Source organism: Corythoichthys intestinalis, chromosome 19 (assembly GCF_030265065.1).
Source record: "Corythoichthys intestinalis isolate RoL2023-P3 chromosome 19, ASM3026506v1, whole genome shotgun sequence".
Taxonomy (NCBI): Eukaryota; Metazoa; Chordata; class Actinopteri; order Syngnathiformes; family Syngnathidae; genus Corythoichthys; species Corythoichthys intestinalis.
The window spans coordinates 17,486,213-17,511,266 of NC_080413.1; the positions used below are offsets into that span (position 1 = coordinate 17,486,213).

The 25,054-nt window shown below is 39.6% G+C and overlaps 1 protein-coding gene across 3 annotated transcripts; it reads right to left on the reverse strand.

Moving 5' to 3' along the window:
• Positions 1-578: 578 nt before the first annotated feature.
• On the reverse strand, positions 579-25,043 carry ppp2r5cb (protein phosphatase 2, regulatory subunit B', gamma b). Of its 3 annotated transcripts, none has more exons than XM_057822136.1 (16): positions 24,879-25,043; positions 24,367-24,429; positions 18,312-18,474; positions 8,393-8,592; positions 7,828-7,938; positions 7,649-7,741; positions 7,443-7,573; positions 7,299-7,358; positions 7,082-7,190; positions 6,938-6,991; positions 5,523-5,693; positions 5,322-5,449; positions 5,133-5,234; positions 4,894-4,966; positions 3,178-3,294; positions 580-2,838 (listed from the first exon to the last, which is right to left on the reverse strand). In XM_057822136.1, the coding sequence occupies exons 1-16, from the start codon at positions 25,002-25,004 to the stop codon at positions 2,704-2,706; spliced, it is 1,836 nt and encodes a 611-aa protein (XP_057678119.1). In that variant the 5' UTR covers positions 25,005-25,043; the 3' UTR covers positions 580-2,703. The 3 variants fall into 3 exon arrangements, with proteins under 3 accessions (XP_057678120.1, XP_057678119.1, XP_057678118.1); XM_057822135.1 differs by having other exon boundaries at positions 1,097-2,838; positions 18,312-18,477; XM_057822137.1 differs by lacking the exons at positions 18,312-18,474; positions 24,367-24,429; positions 24,879-25,043 and adding an exon at positions 11,144-18,295 and having other exon boundaries at positions 579-2,838.
• Positions 25,044-25,054: the final 11 nt, after the last annotated feature.

Here is a 25,054-nt window from a genome sequence, read left to right on the forward strand (position 1 = left end):
TACATATAGTTGATGTGTGCACAGAGATCTTGGACTGTGCCAGTGATCGTCATCTTTAGTGGACGACCACTACTTGGAAGAGAAGCAACAGTGCCAAACTCTCGCCATTTGGAGACAACTTCTCTGGCTGTCGAGTGATGTACATCCAGACTTTTAGAGATGTTTTTTTTTTTTTTTTTAATCCTTTCCCAGCTTCATACAAATCAACAATCCTTGATCGCAGATCATCAGACAGCTCTTTTGACCGAGCCATGATGCCCATCAGACAATGCTTCCCATCAAGACAATTCTAACCAGGTGTGTGTTTTATAGTGGTCAGGGCAGCTATAAACCACTCATGTGTTTGGGCACACACCTGACTTAGATTGTTTGGTAAAAATTGATTTCAATTGCTCTTTAAGTCTCTTTAGGCAGAGGGTTCACTTACTTATTTTTCCTCCTTCTGTCATTGTTTGCATGTTATCCTCATTTAATATGAAAACCTATACATTTTGGGGTGGTTTTAGTTAAAGCAGACACTGTTTTTACATCAGTGTGATTTTGACAAAGATCGGATCACATTTGATGGGGATCTTGTGCAGAAATGTAAAAAATTTCAAAAGGTTCAGATACTTTTTCAGACCACTGTACATGCTGAAATCTGTTTGGTTGGGCTGTTGACATGATGTGTTTGTCTGGCTGCATGAGAAAATAGGAATGGTGATTTTGCATTACTTACGGCTAAAGTTAAGTTTTAAAACCTGTGTTCTGCCAAAATGTCATAGCAGTTCTGGACTGGCACTTTACTTCCTGGTTTGACTGTTGGGATTTGTATTTTTATGTGTTGTTCCACCTGTATGTGAAATGTGAGTCATAGCGTTGCTTGCAACAAAGCCTGTGCTTTATGACTTTTCATTGTTATGTTTGATCATGTATCATTAAATTATGAATTTTGATGAAAATGATAACACATCATGCTAAAAATCAATGTGATATAATAAAAGCATGATTAATATAATGATTGATAACATTAAGAAAGAGTACAAGGCGAAGGCGAGTAATCTTTCAATGCTGAGTGACGACCCCGATTCCGAGGGCCATAAAACGGAAATAACTGGACAATGCACTAAGCAGCAGGGGGCAGCAAAGTATCTTATTTCCCCCCCTGTATCCAGTATTTCTGTGGAGGGAAAGATCTGTGAAAAACAAATGCAAAAAATAAAAAAATAGACTAACACATTTTTTTTCTTGGATGAAAATATAAAACTCACATGTTCTCTTTATTCCCTGTAAATAGATTTACATCACTGAAGGTTTGGATAAAAGCACACGCACACAAAGAAAAAGCTTATGTACTTGGGATCTCAACACATGTTGGAGACAAAAATAAACAATTAAAAAAAAAAAATCTATAGGGCTTCTAAACGTTTCACCATGAACTGACTATTTCCTTTGTTTTCTGTACACGTCGGTGAGTGAAGAGGACATTTTGTACAAAATATGAATTCTAAACATTTATTTGTAACATAAAATAATAGTATATCATTATATACAACAAGTTTAGTATGAGACGTATACTTAAAAGACACTTGAAATTTGAAAAGTCATTCTGTAAAGACAACAAAGCTTATATGGAACCAGGAGAGCCTCCAAAAAGGAGTCGTTATTAAAGCCTTTTTCCAGAGGGAAAGCATCCAGCATCCAGACAATACTGATGATGGTCGCTCATATTTACAGTTTGCACATTCAGTTTAATGGTTAGGGGTGCTGGTAGGGCGGCGGGTGCTTAGGTGTGGGTGGGTGGGTCAGGGGCAGGATGGTTGGGGTTATCAAAAAAAAAAAAAAAAAAAAGAGGTTTCTTGTAAAAATGGACGATGGGCGAGACATGACATTTCTCTTAAAAGAGTTTGTTTTAAACGTTCAAGTGTAATCAGGAAGTGCTTCGTTCATTCAAGTGGCTCCCCCACCTCTAACGAGACCCCTGGCTTTTGGGGGAAGGGGTCGGGCAGGGGAGCTTTTAAGCAAGGCGTGTGCTTTGAGGACTTTCAATTTAATTTTCTACTTGATCAAATGTCCCCCTTTTTCAAAAGGCACTGCGATAAAGAAAACAAAAAAGGCGCATTTGAGCTCTTCTAGAAATAACGTAAACAAACATACCTCCTGTGTGAAGCAGTGTCGTCCCTACCTGCGGGGTCTGAGCAAAAGACGGGCATGAGGGGTCATGAGCGGGAAGAAGCACAGACAATGAAGTGGATTGCGACGTCACGGAGCAAAGTCTGTAAGGAATTTTGAGCTTAACAACTTGCTTCTCCTAAAAAATAAAGATTGTTTTTCAGAACATAACTCAGGAAAGAAGGAGGCATAACCGTCCCCCTAAATACTTCAAAAACTATGTTGAAGACTTGCCTCCGTTTGATGCGTTTCTTACGTCATACTGGACAACACCTGTTTTTATTGTTTTTAGGGATTTTTGTAAAAGCACCTGATATCTAGAAAGAGACGTATGGAACAGAACGCTGGCGAGATATGACCACAAGGGGGTAGCACAGAACCCCAGGAAAAAAAACGTCGACAAGAAGAGAGAACATGAGTAAGGGAGGTAGTGATGGGTGATGATGACCCAGCACGGAAGCGTGCTGGGTCCGTGCAAGGAGTGGGGAAGTGCGGGATTGAACGGATGCATTGTGCTGGGCCGGGCCGAGAGACGGCAGGATTTTTGCCCCGTTAGTGGCCATCGTGCGTGGTTAACATCTCCTCGGCTCTCCGGTGCAGTTCCAGGGCTGTGACGGTGGAGATGTCTTTGGGGAGTTCTGATTTCCTCCGCATCAGCGGCCGCTCTCGTCGGTGGTCTTTCTGTAGCTGAACAATATGGAGATGTATGGATAATGAAGATGTTTGTAGTTGGACTTTTTAATCATTATTCAAAGCACTTAAGCAGGTTACACATACAGATACACACAGGTTTCAATAGGCAAGGCCTGATTGTCAGATGACTGTAGGATCATCTTGAGTGAGTGAGTAATCGGGGTGTGTCGAGTTATTATCCCCTTTAGTTTATTCTCCAGTTGAATAAATATTCGCTGCACCTGAAATGGCCATTTTTTTGCCCTTATCACACTTAAACTAGATAATATTAAATGGCACGCATGGCATGCTTGGATGCAGAGGTATGTGTTTCTATCATGCATGTAGCCTCACCTGTGTGGCCTCCTCAGTCACCGTTTTCTTCAGCAGGCGAACATCATCTAGTAACGGCCCATCGGTCTCCATGTCCGTCGGCCCAAGAGGACCAATGGGTTCAGTGTATGTCAGAAACTGGGGGGCATACAGGAGCAGGCATGAAAATGGGTCAGGGGTAAAAAAGGGTGAGAATGGAGTAGAGGAAATATGGTCCGGTACACTGTACAACTAGGGCTGTCCCAAACGACTAATTTTCTTATTTTTACGTTTAGTCGACTAATCTAATAATTCACCCCCCCCCTTTTTTTTTTAAACTAATTTAGCAATGAAATTTTATATGATGCTTATTAATTGACAAAAACATTTTAGAACACTTAAATTCTTTATTAAAGTACAAATAAACACGTAAATAACAATAAATCGCGAATAAACAATGAGGTCAAATGTTCATAGCATTAACGAGTGCAAAAGAATGGAATATAAACAGATTCAGAATACTGACGTCGCCTTTCCAACATGATTCAAAACAATTATTAAAAAAATATCTGGCATTAATATTATAGTATACTACTATATATAGTTGTAGTATAATAATTATTCATTGCCAATCATATTTTTCATAAAGGGTGTCATTTTAAAGCTACTCTTAGTGTAGAATCTAAATTCTGAATTATGTGGGATTAACTCCAAAAATCGTTATTTACACGATGAACATGACGTGCTTTTATTTTGATATGTTTACCAGAAGTAGGTTCAATAAATTGCGAACAGGAAGCTTTACACTCTGCAAAAAAAAGCTCTTTTGTCAAAGGATGTGGTGTCGGTAATCAATTTTTTTTTTTCATTTTTTTCGTTTGCAAATGGCGTTAAGCGGCGATTTTTCATGTATGAAGTGTCACCTTTTAACCACAAGTTTCCGTTTTGGAGAAGACTGCCAATGTTTTATAGCAGGCTAAAGTAGGTTGTCTTTTTCCCCATTAGCTTCAATGTAGCAATGCTAACGTTTAGTGTTTAATATAAATGTTTCCTTATTTTGTATGTCTGAACTTTTGAACTGATGACAAATAAACGTCTGTGAAAAGAACTGGAGTCTCATATGCCATCAACATGCATGTTTATACGCACAAATGTATGCACACACACAAGCATACCACGATAAAACGCAGCCGTGAAAATTACCGCCCTCATTTTTATTTACCGTGCGATAAATGGACTCATTGCATATCGCGACAGGCTTAGCAACTTCAATAAAACATGTCGTTAGTTAATTAGATGGACTTACAACCTGCCATCTTGTAATTGTCTCCTGTCGTCTTCCAAAATTACAACGGTGATGGTGCTTTAGGTGTTCATTCACTGCCGACGTGCACCCAAGCTTAGCATCGAAGAGACGGGACACAACAGTGTACCCTCCTTTGTTTCGTTGAAATAAGTCAATGTTTTGGCCACTCTGGTGTGCTTTTTTGGCTTTGTGCCGCTTTCCCCGCTTTGCATACCAAGCGTCAGACATTTAAAAAAAATCTTCCGACCCCCCATCCCCTTAAAAATGTTCTCCTCTGATCTACAATTCACGTAGGTCACCATTTTTGACTTCCTTAACGGCGAATTTCGCCGAAAGGTGAGAGATTTTCATGCCTGAGGTGTTTTTTTTTTTTGAATGGGCCATACTTTTAGTGTTTTTAAAAGTAAGTTTATACACTGCAATCACTGGACAAACATGACATTGTCGTCTACCTGGGGGTTAGACTTGGCTAGATTCTCAATCTTGATCCAGGCTTCTTCTCGCTCCTTCCATTTAGCTTTCTCTCTGTGGATCAACAAAAAACACATATCAAATTACTATAATAATGACAGATGCAACTGTATTGAGACATTACCATCTTTGTGTTTGAATTCAGTTGTACAGGAAAAACTAGGTTCCTACTGATGGTTGGCTTCCTATTTTTGTTAAGGTAGAAACACTGGCATCTTACTTGCTTTTCTCCGCCCTGAACTGCTGCGTACAGTCATCAAACAGCTTTTGGTTCATCTCCATGAAAAGCTTCAATGCATTGTAAATCAAACCATGGATGGTTCTGCAAGCACAGCCCACATAAAAATATATCACAACATTAAAAAAAAGACTATTTCTTTGTAAACATGGTAAGCGCGGGGAAACCAACTTGTTCCAGTGGGTCTTGGAGTTCCGGTAGAGTGCAGGGAACATAATGGGCAGAATCTTGGCAGCATTGTCGCTGATCAGGCTCATGATGTACTCGTTGTTCCAGTAGTACAGTGCTCGCTCAGCTACCTAATACGAGAACGTTAACTCATGGTCAAAATGCATGATGCTTAACAGATGTGTGTGCAATACACCGCCTGACCTGAAAATGTGGACTTGAGACGCATTTGGCAAGTTGCCTGAAGAGTGGCTCCATAACTTTGACGAACTCTGAGGGTTCAATGACATCCAGGATCTCCTCCAGCTCATTGAGGAACATCACCTCTTTAGGGCTGTGTGTCTTCGGCCAGTATTTCAACAGAGCCATTACAGTCTACGTAATCAGTAGACAACAATTGGCCGGTTAATAAGGGATAACCTGGGAGTGTGCCTTTAAAGGGATTTAAAACGTTATTCCAGCGATTTGCAACAATTTTTTAGGTCTATGCCTTGAGTGCCTGTACCATATGTATGGAATAAGACAACCAGGTACAGGGTTACATTGACTTACACGTTGAATTCCTTTAATTGAGCTTGTAACTCGATATACTCAAACCGTTTGAGTAAAGTTTTGTGAGTAATCTGTTTGAGTCTGACAAAATCCAATCATACTAGTGCTGCAACGATTAAACAATTAACTTGAGTAATTTGATTAGAAAAAAGTTTAAAGTATAATGCTGCTTCGAGTATTCGTTTAATTAGAGTGGCGTTGTAATGTTTTGTTTTGAAAGAGTTTGCATTGTTTATTGATTTGGATGGATTCACTGCCCTCCAGTGGCAACAGTGAATATGACATTACTCATTTAACATGGCTGAATCCAGCAGCTCCCTGTTAAAACCAAAAAAAAGGTAGTTTTTTTTTTTTTTTTGCTTAAATGTTTTTGATGCATTCGTAATTTGGTTGGTAGATATTTTTAGCCGTTTTCACGGGAATATGTGTTTGAATGATTTGTTAAGAGCATTGTCAAAAAACTTCAGCATTTTAGCTAGCAGATTTTTGGTATGCAAGTAAGCAAAATGTTCTTTTGTTGTACTGAGCTCCTCATTTTTTTTATGCCGTTTGAAGCAAATCTCATGTATTTCAATTTATTTTTAAATGAAAGTGCAATTCTGCATAGTTTGAAGAAACACTTGGGAATTTTTTTTTTGCTATTCGCATTTAATGCTCTTTTGAAAGTGCACTCTACGCAAGCCTTTGTTTTATAGCTCCAGAAATGTATTCTTTTCGACGCATTAAATGTTCTTAATCCGATTTCTCGTTCATTCAAACTAACTGGTTGATAGATTAATCGAATACTAAAATAATCGATAGCTGCACCCCTAAATCATACAAAAGCAACATTGTTAAATAACTACAAATAATTATGAAAATAATGCTACTTTCTAGAACAGCGAACATAAGGTTTAAAAAGTTGTGTAAAAGATCATGTTAAACAATGTAATTTGAGGCATTTAATGTGTTTTGGTTCAGATAATTGAGTTTACCTTGGACACACGTTAATGTTTAGTAACAGAAAATGCAAGGATAATACAGTGGGGGGAATCTGTTAAACATTGAAACAATAAATCATAACTCACCGGTTCTGTAAGTGTGCTGTCCTTTTCTAAAAACTGTACCACACAGTAGGCCAGCTAAAAAAAAAAAGATATGCAGGGAACATAACTTTAGTACACAAACTCTTGATTCTGACAGATGTTTCCTGAAATTAACACTTACGGTACCTGCGGGTGGTAAACGCTCAATGATTTAACTTTGTGTAACGGCAAGAGAACTTTCAACAAGAATATTTTGTGTTCTTCTTTCAACGGTAACGCAAATCCATTGATTATACTGGAAGGACACACACAGGATGTTGTGAGGCAGGATTAATCTTTTTCTCACAAAAACAAATCCCCTAGCAGGACTGTATTTTGAACCATAAACAGATTATATTCTTACCTGCCTAATATTTCCAATAGTTCAGCAATTCCATTATGGTGTTCAGTTTCATATATGAATCTGTAAATTCAAAGAACAAAAATAGCAGTTTTTATTTTAAATGACAGGCATTAAACATTAAGCATCAAACAAGTTCTCACTCACCTATAAAATATGTTATTTATTTGTTTCCTAATGTACGCTCGCAGCCCCAGGAACTTGCCATAGATGCGATGCAGTGTAGTCTTTAAAAAGTCTCTTTCCCTGGGGTCTTCACTGTCAAACAGTTCTAGGAGCTAAGGAAGGAGTGACACTTTTCAACAAAACATGACAGAAACAAAGGCTTAAAAGACAAGAAAAGTATATTTTACCTGCATTACAAACTTCTGGTCAATGTACTTTTTGGCTATGTTTGGTTGAAAGTCAGTCGACTCCAAGAAGCGCAGAAAGAATTCATAGACAAGCTATTTTAAGGGGTAAAATAATGGAGTCAAACACGGTGGCCAAGTATGAGTGATTCCTGTCAGTATGTATCAGTGCTAAAATGCACCTGAAGATGTGGCCAAGCAGCCTCAAGTGTGGGCTCGTCTTCCTCGGGGTCAAACTCTGCGCCAGTTGGATTAGATGATGGCGGCAATGTCCTGAACATATTCACGGAAAACTGAGGGCACAGGAAGAGGAAACCTTTAAGGATCTGCAACTTTTCACATTACATAAAGACAAAATGGCAATATTGCTCCTAAACCTCAAAACTCAGGTGCGTGTCACGTGGCCACACAGACGTAACAAGTGCATTCACCGCCTATGCATCTGTCAGCACTTTGATGTTGAAAGCTGACGGTCAATTTCAAAGCTTGTCCGGTTGGGTTGGGCCACATTTTCATGGTGATGGCTCACTTTGCCATATTGATCAAACAAAGCCACACAACAAGGAGGAGCCAAGAGGGCAAATCTGCACCCGGGTTGCAGCTGCATCGAGGCAGTGCTTTGATTTATTTCAAAGGTGTTTATCCGGGTGACGCTAAACACAAGCACATCGGGCCAAATTCTAATGAGGAAGGGAGCATGTGTTCTATTTACATCAGTATAAGTGCAAAAGGACAAAGATTACTGACCACGTGGACCACTTCGGGGTAGATGGGCTCAGTGATCACGTTCCTGTTATGAGTTATGTACTCCACCATCTCGCTCAGTGCTGCCCGCTTCACCTCTTTCCATTTCAGGTCGCTCAACGGGTCCGACACAAAGTCAAAAAGGACGCAGCACTGCCGAAGCTTCTGGATGAAGAGCTTTTCTTGCTCAGTGGGGGGCACATCTGCACAGTAGTAGAGAAGGAAGTCAATCGTAAATAGAAGTGTACGTAGTATATACACCATATTGCCATATATCATTGCTAGGGACTGAGAGTAACAGTGTGGAACTGGTCTTGATAAGTGTTATATATCTTTTTTCCCCCCCTGAATTTTTCAAGTTGAGTGGAATGATTGTTGATGACATTATTGAGATGTTTTGGGATAGTATATTTTTGAAAAATGAATAGAGGCAACACTTTGCAAATATCTCTGTTTATTCCTAAACATTGGACAAGACACAATTTACATTAGAACAGACATTTTCGAAGGCTCGCTCATTGTCATGGGACAGTATTTCCAGACAGAGGGAAAAAAAACCCTCTCATATGCTTCCGACTGGGACAGCAAGCTAATATTTGCACCTGCACAACTTTGTAAAACCAGAAAACCTTTCCCCATTCTGGGCACACCACAGAAACGTGGGAATTTGTGATGCTTGCAAGTATTTACAGGTCTCTTCGTCTGTTGGGGAATACTTGCTCAAACTCATTCCACTTTTGATAATACAGGACAAAAACATTTTTCAAAATCTTGTTTTCGACATTGATTGTTCCCAATGTAAGACAATGACCAACTCTTCACACTATGATTTTTGCCATACCATAAAACCGCTAATCAACAAGCATCATGAAATGAGGCAGTTTTGAGATGGAAATTAAAATATTTGTTTTTATAAAGGCAGTCATTGATTTGATCACCCTTCAAAATATGTGTCACCAGACCAAACATTTCATTAATCAGTAACCTCTCTACCGCTGAAAGGCACGGCGCGCTCATCAAGACTTAACTGATCAATAATTTAAGCGTTCATCAATCATGCAGTGGCTGAGCCACACCTCTGCGTGGCGCCGCTAGGCCTTGCCATTTAAAAATGGTAACGCGCTCCAGTTGCTTGTGTGCACGTGATGTTGTGGCTAGACTACCAAAAGGGCACAGTAGGTACAAACATATTGACCTCTTACGTCCCACAATGTCCTCTCAATGGGTCAGCACCAAGTCTGGGAGTCAAGTCCGCCTGCCACATTTACAAGTAGCATGCAGACATCACTGCGGTAACCAAGGGTTGAGAGGCAGGACTTTGGACCAAAGGGGGTTCAACTCAGCTAATCAGAGATGCGTGCAGCCGCTTCTCAATCTGAATAGCAAAATACTGGTGACTCCCAGAGATCGACCGACCTGGTAAAACACTGACTGCAAAAAGGCATCTAGCTAGCTAGTCTGCTCTACTGCAACATTAGTAATAAAGCAGAGCACACAAGGCACATCCTGTCATGTAAGTTTTCAGGATATCATAATTCACCAAAACGAGCAGTGAAGCAGATGTTAAATGTGCTTCAAGTTGTCCTTCCCGTGTGTAGCTTTGTGGGTTGTTGCTCTGTTGGTTTTTCTGTGCCATGTAGTTTCTTTTTTATTCAGACCCTTTAAAACAAAGTGCAAAAATTCTAGAATACAGTGGGTCCAATGACGGAGTTCTGAGTTTTTGTAAGCACTGCATTGTCATAATGTAGCTCAATTAGTACCACTCCAGGAAAGTTACACAAACTAGGCCATTACACTGGTTTTATAGATTGATGCAAAATTAATTGGAAATGCAAGTAGTGACATGACAACAATGTCTTAAATTGAACAGTCAGGCAGCAATTTAATATTTGAAGAAGCATTTTTTTGTGCAAATTGCAGGGCTTATACTCCTCATGAATGGATATTGTTCAAATGAGCCCTGATCTGAATTAAAGTAGGTATAAGTGACTGATGAATCAGGTTAAATTATAGAGTTCCCCCCCTCCTACATGGCGTAAAAACTTGACAATTGTCTCCATAAACACCAATCAAAAAGGAGGGTGCAGGGGTACATTTAATGTAACTGCTTACCAGCCATTATTTTAAATATTGTCTGGGGCAGGATTGTTTGCACTTCTAAGTGTATGATATAAATTTAATTCAGGCTTCTTGGAGCCCATTCGAGTTTGTAATTATCAGCAGTCAAAACTCCCCAAAACTGATTAAAATTCTGTCTTTTTAGAGAACGTCACATTTCATTGAGGCAGGTGTGAAGAGGTCGGTCAGCTCCTGTTGCATAGCAGCACTAGGGTTTCTGCAAACTTGAAATTTAAGATGAAGGGCATGGTGTACCTGCAGGCTTTGGACGTAAGGAACAAGCAAATTCTCCTTAACTGAGCGTACAAATGAAACTTGTAATTAGGTCACAAGTAAAGGATAACGATTTGATGATAGAAATTATAGAATTCAGCAAGATAAGTTGACACCAGGAGGTAAAAACAACAGCGAAAGCCATATATGACAAGCTTTGACCTCACTTCCTTTGACATCCCAGTCCTAATGGGGGATGGGAGAGAAACACCCAGTTCGAACACTCAGCCTTATTCAAACTATGCCATTAGAAGCAGAAAACAACTTGCAGCAACTCACAATAAAGTCACTTGACAACTACACAAGTTGCAACATGGGCACACACACACACAAATGCAACTTTAGTGTGTTTCCTGCTCTCACCTCTAAAATGCAAGAGGGCCACAGGCTGGTGAGGCCCATTGGAGCCAGGCACATCCAGAAACATCCCGCCGGCTGCTTTAGCGCATGCCGACATGAGTGAGGTGCAGCAGGAGAGCAGAAGGAAGGCAGTCCAGTGCTACCAATGCTAGGAGCTGGTCTCCATTTTAGCACAGACGCTCAGAGCAAAAAATGAAGATCCCCGCTGCTGGAGGGTAGTGGCTAGCCCCGTGATGTCATCAACACCCTCCACCCCTGCATGCGGATGCCCCGATTAGACAGCAGCACTTATGTGGGCCGGCTGTAGGGATACATAAACATGAAGGGAGGGCTCGGCTGAGAGAGCGGAGCGGGAAGCGGTGGAGCTAATGCACTGATTGGAGGACGAGTGACTAAATCTTTTTTTTTTTTTTTTTAATGCAAAATAGACGGTTGCCATCAGTGGCTGGAATGTACAGGTGAATGTACAGTATAGGCAAGGCAAGTAGTGAGTAGTCAAGTTATATAATCCCACAGTGACAGGAATTGAGTTAAAAATGTGGTCATACGATGATAATAGAATGACGATACATAATGGGGGTACATGATGATGATACAAATTGGAGTTACATTATTGCCATTCGAACAATACACCACCGTAAAAGAGCGATAACTGTCTGTTTTTTGGGTGACAATGCTTGTCATACAAAAGCTATTTCAGGTATTTTTCAATGCATGCATGTGACAGATGGCTGTCTAGACCCAGCAGGAGCCCAGGTGGATGTGACAGAAACAGGAAGACAGGAAACATCTACGCCAGCCACACAGGATGCGAACACATGCAAACCAGGCAGCAGAGATGTCGACCTAACCCAAAAGATTGAACCTGATAGAAAAAGCAGAATAGTACTGTAATGGGCTTGGCAAAAATTTCAAAAGAGAACTATAGGTGTTTTTTTTTTGTGGTGACATCATTCATCAAAATCCCCCCCTCCCCCCCAAAAAATTCTGCTATACTTTACACACCATATTTCTTGTCCTGACTTGTTAATGCAAGTGAGTGAATGTAGCGTATAAACAGCTTATGTCAAAACAGCTGGAGAAAAGAACAGTTGGAACTCCCAAATTTCTGAATGGTGTTGATCCTATGATAAACAAAAATCATGGTAGATCCTATTGTTTTCAGCTGATTGGTATCATGTTAAAGGATTTCTTTTTAACTTTCTTAATTTTCACAGTTCTTGTTTTTTGCAATCATCACTGTATTAATCACTGATCATTTGTAGCCACTCGTCTCAGGAGAGGATTTTTTTATTCTGTCATTAGTTTCCCCCCAAAATTACTCATTATTATGATTGTTTTTCTCTGTATTGAAGAGAATGCTGTAAGAAGAGTTATGTAAGGCCTGTAAATTTGTACGATTGCCCCAAAACCCGCAACTTTTCACACATTAGCCAATTAGTGCAGGGCTAGTTAATATGGTCCCAATATAAAATCACTGATTAACCCTATTGACTTTTAGATATAACCCTAATATTAGCCCAACAAGAATCACTGTTCTGATATTTTCATAAATATGCCTCCTTAAAACAATAAGCAACAAAACCTATGCTACTAAAACATAACCCCACAGCAAGTTGGTTCTTTACTCTGGAACGTCAATGCCGAATCATATAAAGGGCTCTTTCTTGTGTTACGCCGTCATGGGACCACTTTGGACCCAGACAACGTGAGGGCACAGCCGAGCTTCTCTAGATTTACTGTGGGCAGAGTAACTCAGCTGAGAGGTTCTTTTTTTTTTTTCCAAGGGTCTGCTGATCTTACCCGCCACCCACTACATCAGTGTCATGGCCCTTTGTTACAAGCGCTCACAGCGACAAGTCTATTTTCAGAAAGACACCCACTGACACGCTGAGAGCAAGAGCTCTTAAAACAGAAGCCCAGTGTTATTTTGCCCCCCTTCAATGTCTTTCCAGGAAAAAGAACTTGACATGCATATCTGCGGCGAGTCCTTTTTACTCCATGAATCCAAATCAGACAACAATTTCATCCTAAAATGAATTTAGTTTATTAGTGTTAGAAATTAAAAATTAGTTCCAGTGATCGAAGACCCAAAATGTTTTACAATTTGCAGTTTTCAGCAAAAATTATGTGCCACAAAAGGATATGGTCTTTCAGCCTTAATCTGAGTATAGTCCACCACTTGCAAAGTAGCAAAGGGATCATTGTTGGATGTGTTATAGATTATTTTGAGGAATTACCCAGTCGTGTGTTGAGAGATTCTTTCTCCACGATCTGCTAGGAAAACAGTTGGGTGACAAATGTAATCAGCAAGAAGATTCACGATTGACACTAGCGATGTCTTTATACAGTTTGTCCTATTTTAAGTTCTCGCACACAACACATGATAAAAGCAGCTCGTGGCTATTTATTTCCTCATGATGCAAATGGCCTCTTACATTTTAAAAATCCGTTAAGAGACAAAAACTTTGTTTAATTGTTGATACCATTCATTTCGCATTATTTTTTCTCTATTGATGCTGGTGTACCATAACAAATATTAAAACATAGTTTCTATAGTATTTGGAAGAAACAATTGGCCATCAAAGATCTCCAAGCAAACTACGGATGGAGAGACAGTCAGACGTGTTTCCATCTGGAGGCGGCGAACACGCACCGAATGAAAACAGGTCAAGCAAGGAGCTTGTTTGAGCAGGACGGTGCAATAACATCTAGTGCTCCGCCATGGGATAATGTTGCACGGAACGCTCAGCAGGGTGTGGGAAGTGTGGGGCCTATATGAAGACAACTCACTATAGCAGCTTGGCAATAGCTAACCGGTATTATCTCATCATATTTATATATGCTGTGTATGCTAGTGATTTGTGTGTATCAATGTCAGCGAGAAGTCTGCTGTTGGTTGAAGTACTTTGTTGTATTGCCAAGTAGTGCTCCAGGGGAAGAAAAAAAAAAAGATCATATAATGCAAGCCTACTTAATGATCTAAGTAAAACTTGCTTAAAAGGTTCATAATGTTGGTTTAATCAGTATCCCTTAAACAGTGTGAACTCAATTGTCAGGGTTGACTTTGTGGCAATTTTCCCGTAATTCTTGATTGGATTCCAAAATGTCGAGACGTGATTAATTCTGTTTGATTCCAGGCAAAATGCAAGGCTTCATGAAAACACGACTACTGAGGAAACTCAGAAAGGAGCATCATTATTTCAGTTTACAGTACTTTTTGTTATATTTGTTTGATATTGTGCCTTGAGCTCTTTCCCAACGTAAAATATGCGCCCAGGTCAGGTCCCAAACATCACAAAACCCAACAGTAACATTAAAATTGTAGGTTCTTGACACGTTGCCAGGCAACAGCTGCGGTTACAAGTTTTATTAGAATGTATTGTCCCGAGGAGGAAGGTCAGAGAGAAAAAAACTGCCTCCGAGTACTTTTTACATCTCAAATTGTGCATTATGTCAGATTAAAAGGAGTGACAAAGTCTCTCCCTCCCTCCCTCTATAACAGTTATTTATTGCAGTATATTTCATAAAGCTGTTGACTCCAATGCAGTACTGTATCCACTATCAGCAGGTTTATATGCTGCTTATCTGAATTGCCTTCAGTGTTGTCAATTTCCTCCCCTCTACTAGACATCATGTCCCAGTTGAACACAATGTGCATTGCCCAACTGGATAAAACAAACTGCACTCTAAAGAGACACCGTCCATCCCCTTAACATGACTGATGCTAGAATGCGTCAAAGCAGAAGCTTTTACACAGTAAAGTATTTAAATACAAATACTAGCCAAAGACCAGGCAATGCACCTGTAAAGCTTATGTTTTAGTAGTATATCAAGAAATAAATGATGCTATTGGAGGAGTTTGACTTTATTTTCATGTGGGATGTGGTGTTTAGTAAATATGCATGGAAGTCTTCTTATCAAAGTACTGTATATAGAAACCTAATACTTTTGATGGTTTTACATGGTTGGGGAGGCATGCCCCAATTAACCACTGGTGCATCATCAAATTGAATGAACACCACACTTCAAAGAGATACCTTTTTTTCATTCATTCATTCATTCATTTTTCGAGCTACTTATCCTCACTAGGGTCACGGGGGTGCTGGAGCCAATCCCAGCTAATTATGGGTTATATATTGAACCGTTCATTACACCCTCTTCGATTCAATACGCAAAAACATTCGATCCATAAAAAGCTCCCAAAATGTATTTTCCGAACTGTTTTTTTTTTGCTCCTGCTGAAAAGCGCGCAGGCCAAGCTGTCCACTTTACCCTGAAAAAAAAAAAAAAGAAAGAAAGAACCCCCCTCCCCTCCACCCCAAAACTGGGCGGGAGCTGCTTTTTTTTTTAATGGCGCACGAGGATCATTGCTAGGGAGGAAAGACAAAAGCTTAAGGCGGTGGCTTCAATGTCGTACAGATCCGCTGTACAATGAGTGGCAAATTAAGAGTGCTGTACTTCAAACTCGTCCTGTTTATGAAAGTCAATTGTCATATGCTCGTGTTGTGCATAATGTGGTGTTTGTTAACTTTTTTTAATGTTCCGACAACACTCGCGCACGCACTAGATATCATCAAATAGCAACCTAGATGTGCTACGTTAGATCCCGTGCCATTTGCTGCGTGAGCCCAGAGTGATCATTGGGCACGTAGTCTCCTCACTACATTGATGGATTAAAAACCGCCGTGAATGAATGGAAGTTAAGAAGGCCAAATCAATCCATGTCAGTGACTATAGATAATGCTAATTCAGTACGTGACACAGATGGACTCATACCACAAATAGGATATTTTGGTCATGTGGTAAACCTAGCTGCTAAGAGAGCTGTAGCAATCAACAGTGTGCTCTTCTTCACTTTACAAACAGCACTTTTATACAAAATTTCTTCAGATCAGTAAGAAGCAAGCACATAAATATCATGCACTAAAATGCATGTTTATATGATGGCATTGTTATTTTTGCTTGTTAGCAAAATAAAATGAATAAATTAGGGCTGTCAAAATTATCACGTTCCGGACGTTAATTATTTTTTTTAATTAATCAAGTTAAAATATTTGACACATTTAACGCACATGCCCCGCTCAAACAGATTAAATGTACAGCAAAGTCTCATTTCCACTTGTTACTTGTGTTTTTTGGTGTTTTGCCGTCCTCTGCTGGCGCTTGAGTGTGACTGATTTTATGGGTTTCAGCACCATAGTTATTATTGACATCAACAATGGCGAGCTACTAGTTTATTTTTGATTGAAAATTTTACAAACTTTATTAAAACAAAAACATTAGGAGGGGTTTTAATATAAATTTCTATAACTTGTAGTAACATTTATATTTTAAGAACTACAAGTCTTTCTATCCATGGATCGCTTTAACAGAATGTTAATAATGTTAATGCCATCTTGTTGATTTATTGTTATAATAAACAAATACAGTACTTATGTACAGTATGTTGAATGTATATATCAGTCTTATCTTTCCATTCCAACAATAATTTACAGAAAAATATGGCATATTTTACAGATGGTTTGAATTCCGATCAATTACGATTAATTTTTAAGCTGTGATTAACTCGATTAAAAATTTTAATCGTTTGACAGCCTTAAGATAAATAAGTAAATAAATAACACCTGTATTTTTTGTTTCAGAACATTAAATGTATTGAATCGAATCGAATATCGTGTCCCTCATATCGAAATCGTACCGAACCTGACTTAACTGTATCATTGCATCCCTAGGATGCGGTGTACACCCTGAATCGTTTGCCAGCCAATCACAGGGCACAAGGAGACGAACAACCATTCGCGCACACACTCACAGTGCCAATTTTTAAGAGTGTTCGATCAGCCTACCATACATATTTTTGTGGGGGGGAAACAGGAGTACCCGGAGAAAACCCACGCAAGCATAGGGAGAACATGCAAACTCCACACAGAAAGGCCGGAGCCCGGGATTTAACCCTTGATCTCAGAACTGTGAGGTGGACATGCTAACCACTTTACCATCGTGCCGCCCAAAGAGATACCTTTTAATTTTTTTTTTTTTTTTTTTTAAGTAACATTACTATGGCTGCCCACCATGTGTCGCAAAAAACTTCTTAACTACAAAACCTGCTCTACTTAGATTGTAATGGCTTTAAGAAATATAAAAATGTTTTTGTACAAATAAAAGCCTCAACCTGAATGAATGTCTTTTGCAGGGATTTTTTATGCACAATATACAGGTATGAGAAAATGTGATCTATATGAAAGTGATGGGGGAACACCTAGGCAGACAGGTTCCTGGTGGAGATTGAAGAGAAAGCTGTGCTGTTTTAGCATTTCCCAAATTGGATGAGGATGTGCATAATGGAACATTATATATTATTCATGTTTTGTTTGTGTTGCTTTTGGGACCAGAAATAGTGTTTATGAAGCCTCAGACTCGGCTGGAAACTCGAGAATATGAATGGCAAAGGTGGGAGTAAACAAACCAGAAAAGAGTGAGCGGTTAAAGCTGCATTGATTGTGACGTTATGACATTCTGTGCTAATAGCTCATCGAGGAAGACATTGTATAACTTAAGAGATAGCAATACAGCACCGAGTTTGCAGAACTTCTGCTAATAGTCAGGCTAGTAATGCATACAGTATGCAGATACATGTCCCTATTTGGCAACATTTAGGTCCATAGTCCACAGGTACCTGCCTGAATTTTTTTCAACCAGTATGACGAATGAAGGGAGAGTGGCACGTCTGAAAGCGTCGCTTATCTGCTCACCGGCTAACATTGCGCAACGAGGTCCTGCGGAATTAAAGCTTTATCTGGATTACCACTAAATATAGATGCTTGGAATAAATCCAGTGCAAAGTCAATGCCTTGTACGTTCCACCCCATCCCCCTAACCCCCGGTGTTTGTTTCCGTGTGTCATCAGCTCAATATGAAAATGAGGATGACGCGGATGTTTGAGTGAAAGCCCGCACATCTGTGTAACGAGATTCAAACATCTTTTTTCCAGCTCCGCGATTCAGATGGACATGGAGGGAGCAAACGGACAGTAGCAGAGATTAAGTCAGAATTTAAGGGCAGGCTGTTTGACTGCATCATTAAAGGAAAATCCTGGGTTATGTAAAGCGTCCGGGTGATTTATAGCTTTAGATTTGGGCTTCGGTGTTGGGTCCCAATATTAAAATACCTTTGAAGGCAGGCAACTTTTGCAGCTCCCGGTTGTTGCTCAAGCTAAAGCGAGAAGAACTCTGCCGCTTGTCCTTTTTAACGGGTGTCTGCGATCCCGGCTGCTTGCCCTTGAGCAGCTGGGTGGTCGGCGGGATGCTGTTGCTGGTCTTCCTGTTGGAGCCCTGCTGAGAAGATGCATGCAAAGCTGTTATTCAACATAAAGTCACCTACAAAAAAAACATTGAACACATCAATTTAGTGAATAGCTTTTAATAAGAATGTGCCAGAGCAGTAGTTTAGTCTATCTTATTAAAAAAAAAAAAAAAGAAAGAAAAAAAAGTTAAAGGCATAGACTTTTAGGTGTCATTTTGCAAATGTATAATTGAGTGTGGTGACTAGGTTTGGAACAAGCAAACCGCCATATATATGGCATGTATGTATACGTTGCACAAGAGGTCAAGCATGTTTTCAGTTGAAATTCCAAAGATGTAACACTGATGTGCCGCAATTCATACACATGACAGAGCAATGCTTGCTTTGTTTAAAAATTACACATTTAAAACTTTGAAAAGCTGAATGGGAAAAAAAACACAAGGTTGAAAAAAAAAATCATAATTATAAACCTGCATAAATATATAGGTAAATGACAATAGGTGAAATATACACAGTTTATCACAAAAGTGAGTACACCCCTCACATTTATGCAGATATTTAAGTAGATCTTTTCATGGGAGAACACTGACAAAATGACATGATGAAAAGTAGTCTGTGTGCAGCTTATATAATAGAGTTAATTTATTTTCCCCTCAAAACAACTCAAAATATAGCCATTAATATCTAAACCCCTGGCAACAAAAGTGAGTACACCCCTTAGAAACTACATCCCTAAATGTCCAAATTGAGTACTTGTCATTTTCCCTCCAAAATGTCATGTGACTCGTGACTGTTACTAGGTCAAGTTAGTAGACCTTGGGGAGCAGGTGTGTTCAAATTTGTAGTGCAACTCTCACACTCTCCCATACTGGTCACTGAAAGTTCCAACATGGCACCACATGGCAAAGAACTCTCTGAGGATCTTAAAAGACGTATTGTTGCGCTACACGAAGATGGCCAAGGCTACAAGAAGATTTACAACACCCTGAAACTGAGCTGCAGCACAGTGGCCAAGATCATCCAGTGTTTTAAAAGAGCAGGGTCCACTCAGAACAGGCATAGGGTTGGTCGTCCAAAGAAACTAAGCACACGTGTTGAGCATCACATCCAAATGCCATGGATTACTGGAACCATGTCCTGTGGTCTGATGAGACAAAGATGAATTTGTTTGGTTCCGATGGTCTCAAGCATGTGTGGCGGCGACCAGGTGAGGAGTACAAAGATAAGTGTGTCATGCCTACAGTCAAACATGGTGGTGGAATGTCATGGTCTGTGGCTGCAGGAGTGCTGCAGGTGTTGGAGAGTTACATTCCATTGAGGGAAACATGAACTCCAACATGTACTGTGACATACTGCGGCAGAGCATGATCCCCTCCCTCCAAATACTGGGTCGCAGGGCAGTGTTCCAGCATGACAATAACCCCCAACACACCTCCAATATTACCACTCCTTTACTGAAGAGGCTGAGGGTAAATGTGATGGATTGGCCAAGCATGTCTCCAGACTTTAACCCAATAGAACATCTTTGGGGGATCCTCAAGCGGAAGCTGAAGTTGCGCAAGTCTCAAATATCTGGCAGCTCTACAACGTCGTCATGGAGGAGTGGAAGAGCAGTCCAGTGGCAACAAGTGAAGCTCTGGTCAACTCCATGCCCAGGAGAGTAAAGGCAGTTCTGGATAAAAGTGGTGGTCACACAAAATATTGACAGTTGACATGTTGTATGTTAATATTGACAACTTTCACTAAGGGGTGTACTCACTTTTGTTGCCAGGGGTTTAGATATTAATGGCTATATTTTGAGGGGAAAATAAATAAACTATTATATAAGCAGACTACTTTTCATTTTGTCAAAGTGTCATTTTGTCAGTGTGTCAGTGTCCCATGAAAAGAATAAGATATACTTAAATATCTGCAGAAATGCGAGGGGTGTACTCACTTTTGTGATACACATTAGGTACAGTATTTATTTTTATCGTACCAAAGCAGGTGCATATTTTTTATCATTAATTTTAATAAATATATTTTTTTAAATTGTTAAAAATTACAGTAATAAATTCTTATCCTATGATTGGCTGCCAACCAAAGTTCACGCTGCTTGCCCAGTGAGCTGGAACAAATGGCTGAACACCTACCCATTCATTTTCTATGGCATCCATCATCTTTACATATTACCTATTACACCATTTTATTTTTTTAATTTCGAAACACCTCTGGCTTCAAGGTAGGTGCAGTATATTAATATTTCGAACCTGTAGAAATGCGTTCTTAAAGCAATTCCACAGCATATTTCATATTCATTTTAACAAACGTGGATATGTGACACGTGTTTGACCTCCTATTTACATAACAATAAGGTTTAAAAATATCTTTGCCAGGCGATCTATCCAAGACGTAGCATATTGGATCAGTCTAGCCAGGTGTGTTCCTGCAGACAGATGTGACTCGCCCCCCAAAATGTGGCAGATTTCTCACAGCTGCAACCCCCCATCTCAAACAAACCCACCCCCAAACCCACTTATTGGTAGACAGCGCTGACATCGGCAACACACGGCTGTGAAAGTGTGTCAGTCACACAGTCACGGGGGGATCCATCGCATTCGCTTAAGATCATGCTCGCATCATTGGCTACACAGTGCAGCGTTCACAGGACGGGAAGGCCACGAGCGCATTATGTTCTGCGGAGCTGCTGTGTCATGAGCTCCAGGAAAAATACATTCTTTGTAGTTCTACATTTTTTTTTAATATGGTGGAAATCAATTGTACAAAAATATTGCTTGATTACTCTGCAAACTCAAATAGAATACCACACTTATGAGACTTGACCCAGTGCAGTACAATCGTGTTCAAGTCAAACGTTTAAAGTTTGCCCTTAGGCCAAACATTTCTTAAAATATCTATAAAATGACAAAATGATACATTCAAATTAATACTGGGTGATGAAACAATAAGAATTATCGTCATATAATTTTTGTCAACAGAAATATTAAAAACCTTCGATAAAAATTGATAGATTAAAACTGTAATCACATCACCCAAAGAAGGTTATTCAGTCCAGGAGGGAACATTGTGACCTGTGACAAAGCAGCATCAAAGGCTGATACTGTGGACAGATAGACAGTATTTTTCTGGCCTTTAAAGCAATGGCTGTCTTGTTTGTTTATTTGTGACATCTTTTAAATTGAAAATTTTCTTTTGTCCATTTATTTTGTTGACATTGTCAGACACATTAAGACTTCATGCACTAAAGACTTTAACATGTTGCTGAGTGTAAATTAAAATTAGTCTATTTATGGTTATTTAATTTGTTGGGAGTGCATGCCTACCTCAGATTTTGTGCAATGTTGTGCATTTTGATTACCTCATGTGTAATGTTCTGCATTTTGTTAACGTTTCATTAATTATCGATATTGGCTGATATGGCAAAAAATGTTATCACGTTAAAAGTTTCCTTATCTCCCAGGCTTAATTCAAATTTTGTATAATGTACTTTTACCATTTTTGCAGTTTAATTATGAAACAGGAAATCAGGAAAGAAAATCTGTAACATTATCTTATTTTACTGTACAACCAGTCATTGCCTTCGATTGCCAGTGCTCAACTTAAAACACAATATAAATGACAAAAAAACACATTACTCTGGTACAGGAAAAGAGCAGTGAGCTTTTCTGGTAATTTGGTGACAAAACTAAGACTCTATTTCTAATGGCAGTAGTTCACCAGATTGGCTAAAATGAATCAATTTAACTCTTAGCGTTAAACAACACTTGCTTTTTACTTTCATTTTTCACCTTTTCATAACATCTGTCTTCCAAAAACACCAAATGTTGTGACCAAAACAGTAGGCCAATGCTAAAAATGGCAAAACATTACATGAAGACAAGTGGAAAAATACAAGAACACCAAAAATGCAGTAAACCCTTGCTTTTCATAGGAGTTAGGGACCAACTGATAATCGTCAAATAATGGGTGACCTCCCTAAATTATTTATTATTTACAAATTCCTATCTTGATAGTACAATTAAACCTTAGAGGCTGACAATTTGTTGCTTTGAACTCGTTAAACGACCAAATACTATTTCCATAGTAACCAGATTATTTGATTTTGACTCAGTGATACAGTATCTCTCATGTCTCAAAAACAAATGTATATTCCTTTGTTGTTTTTGCCATGTCATGTGCTCAATAAAATTTTTGGTATTCCTGCCTGCAGCTGCAAACAAACCTTACGTGAGTTGAAATTGTCAATACTCGACCATGCGTTTAGCACCAATTTGATTTTTAAGAAACCACCATGCCTGAGGAAAAACAAATAATGCGAGACAAAGTGTCAATCCTAGCCATGAACTCAAAGGTACACAGACTGCTGCTTCATGGCTGAATAAGCTTCCTTGGGCCTCAGCTTTCCTATATCTATAACAGACCATTCCCCGCATCATCTTAAGAATTTAACCATCCTGCTCTTTGCCTCTAGGAATTAATTTACTTTTAAGTTTCACCGGTGTTTGCGTCATGTTGGCTATTAGCCTATGGCCAAAGCCAGCTACTTGTCCACAAACAAACTGCCTGAGAAGAAGGGCAAGTGCAGAATTAAGTAAAGATAGTCATGAAGAAGTGTTTTTTTTTAATCATTGAATAGTTTGTGTGTGAGGAGAAAATCTGCAAGTAGATGGGTTTGCGAGTAGCTGAGCTCAAAAGCAGAGTCAGCGGTGGTTCAACATACTATATATACTGTTTACACTGGGCACTGCCCTAAAAGGAGTCATTTCTTGATTTATTTTTTGTTAGAAAAAGAGACTGCAGCTAAACTTTTTTTTATCTACTTATACAGTATTTTTAAATATGGCAGTTATTTGCCTCTTCTTTATTCTATCACATGTGCTCAAATTGGACACCATTCAGCAGAGGAATGGCACTCCTTGATGGTGCCTGTCAGTCCAGTGATGGTTCCAGAAAGACAGAGGAAGCACTCACACCACCATGCTTCCCTGAGACTGGCTGAAAGAGAATTTTGGACACTGTGCGATCAGTCTAAAGACTGATTTTGCGTGGCCATCTTAAAGTCCAGACCTTAGGCCCCCTGATTTCTGCCTTCTGCCACCTGAAGGACCAAGTGTATGCAGGGAGACCCAGAACCATCGCCGAACTGAAGGAAGCCATCACAGTTAAATAAAGAGCCATTCCTCAATCTGTTTGGTTATCTTTAACAACTTTGTGCTGCACCTTACGAAATGCACTGAGCTGAATAGTGGTCATCTTGACCACATGTTCTGGAATACAAGGGCTAATGAATATCATTTTTAATATGACCTCGCACATTGGGTCAGAAATAAAAATTCAGAGGTATGGAGAAGAAGCAAGTCAGGGAGCAGTCGGTAATTGTGAAGAAATAAAGTTAACGGAAAAAATATCTAGACCCCTAACAAGTCCTCTGTTCTTCCAGTCTATTGGATTATCATTTGATTTATTTACCCTCCATACATGACAGCAAGTCAGATCTCGTTTTCCTCTTTACAGTACATACATTGCACTCAATCTTGTCTGCATTATTATTTTAACAGCAATGTCTTATTGGGGCACTTAAGGACTTTATGCAACTCTGACTTTAACAACTAAGGAGCAGCCGAAACAAAGAAAAGTAAATGGGTGAAAATACAGCGTAAGTCGTCAGAACAAGGTAATGACAAAAACAATTCACTTGTTTTCAAAGATTTTATAGTATTGTATATCTTTGTACACAACGAAAACTTGTCTGTGGTACATTGGAGAATTGGACGGAATTTTTTTTTTAAAGCATTCTAGTTTAGTAATGGGCGTGGTACTAATCATTGGAGTCCTCTTTAAAAGATGTGTTTGATGATGCTGGCCCCATGTGAATCAATTAGAATGATAAATTTTACACCCATAGCAACTTGGATAGCTACCTCATGTTGTGAATTCTCCTGTCCTCCTCCAGTCTTGCCCACTTTGCCAGATTTAGACAAATCCTGAAAGAAATCAAAACACCCTTACTTGCTAAGAAATTTAATTAAATTAAAAAAAAAAAAATCAAGCCACCATAAAAACCCAACACGACTGCTTGACAAGCTAGCTAACGATACTTCGGCAAAACTAAAACGACAGAACATTTCACGTTTGGACGTCGAGAAAAACAGATTTTCACAAGGATAGGGGCGTGTGCGAGTAGACTGAAACGGTTTTGTCTGACGCGTGGATACGGGCGTATCAATTAACGGGGCAGCGTAACATTTGCAGGATTGCGGATAGCCGATAGCTGGTGGGCTATGCAATGATGAGGAGTGGTTGGGGGTGGTATACTGGTGGCTTGATAATATCCTCTGGTAAGGTTTTACGCTTCCATTCAGGGTGGTTCCACGATCTTAAGCAGTAAAAAATAATCCAAAAACTTAAGTAGCGTGAATTCCCTGCAACTCACCTTGTCCTTTTTCGTTTTATTCGGCATTTTAAAAACGTCGCCGCCCTTGCTCCCCTCTCGTATCCTGCACAGGCGAAACCACAGCAACTCTCTGCCTGCTGCCAGCCGCACACTGAGGCGGTTCATCCCGTCCTCAACGGCCTATTGGATCCCGGTAGTCAGCTGACCCACTTACG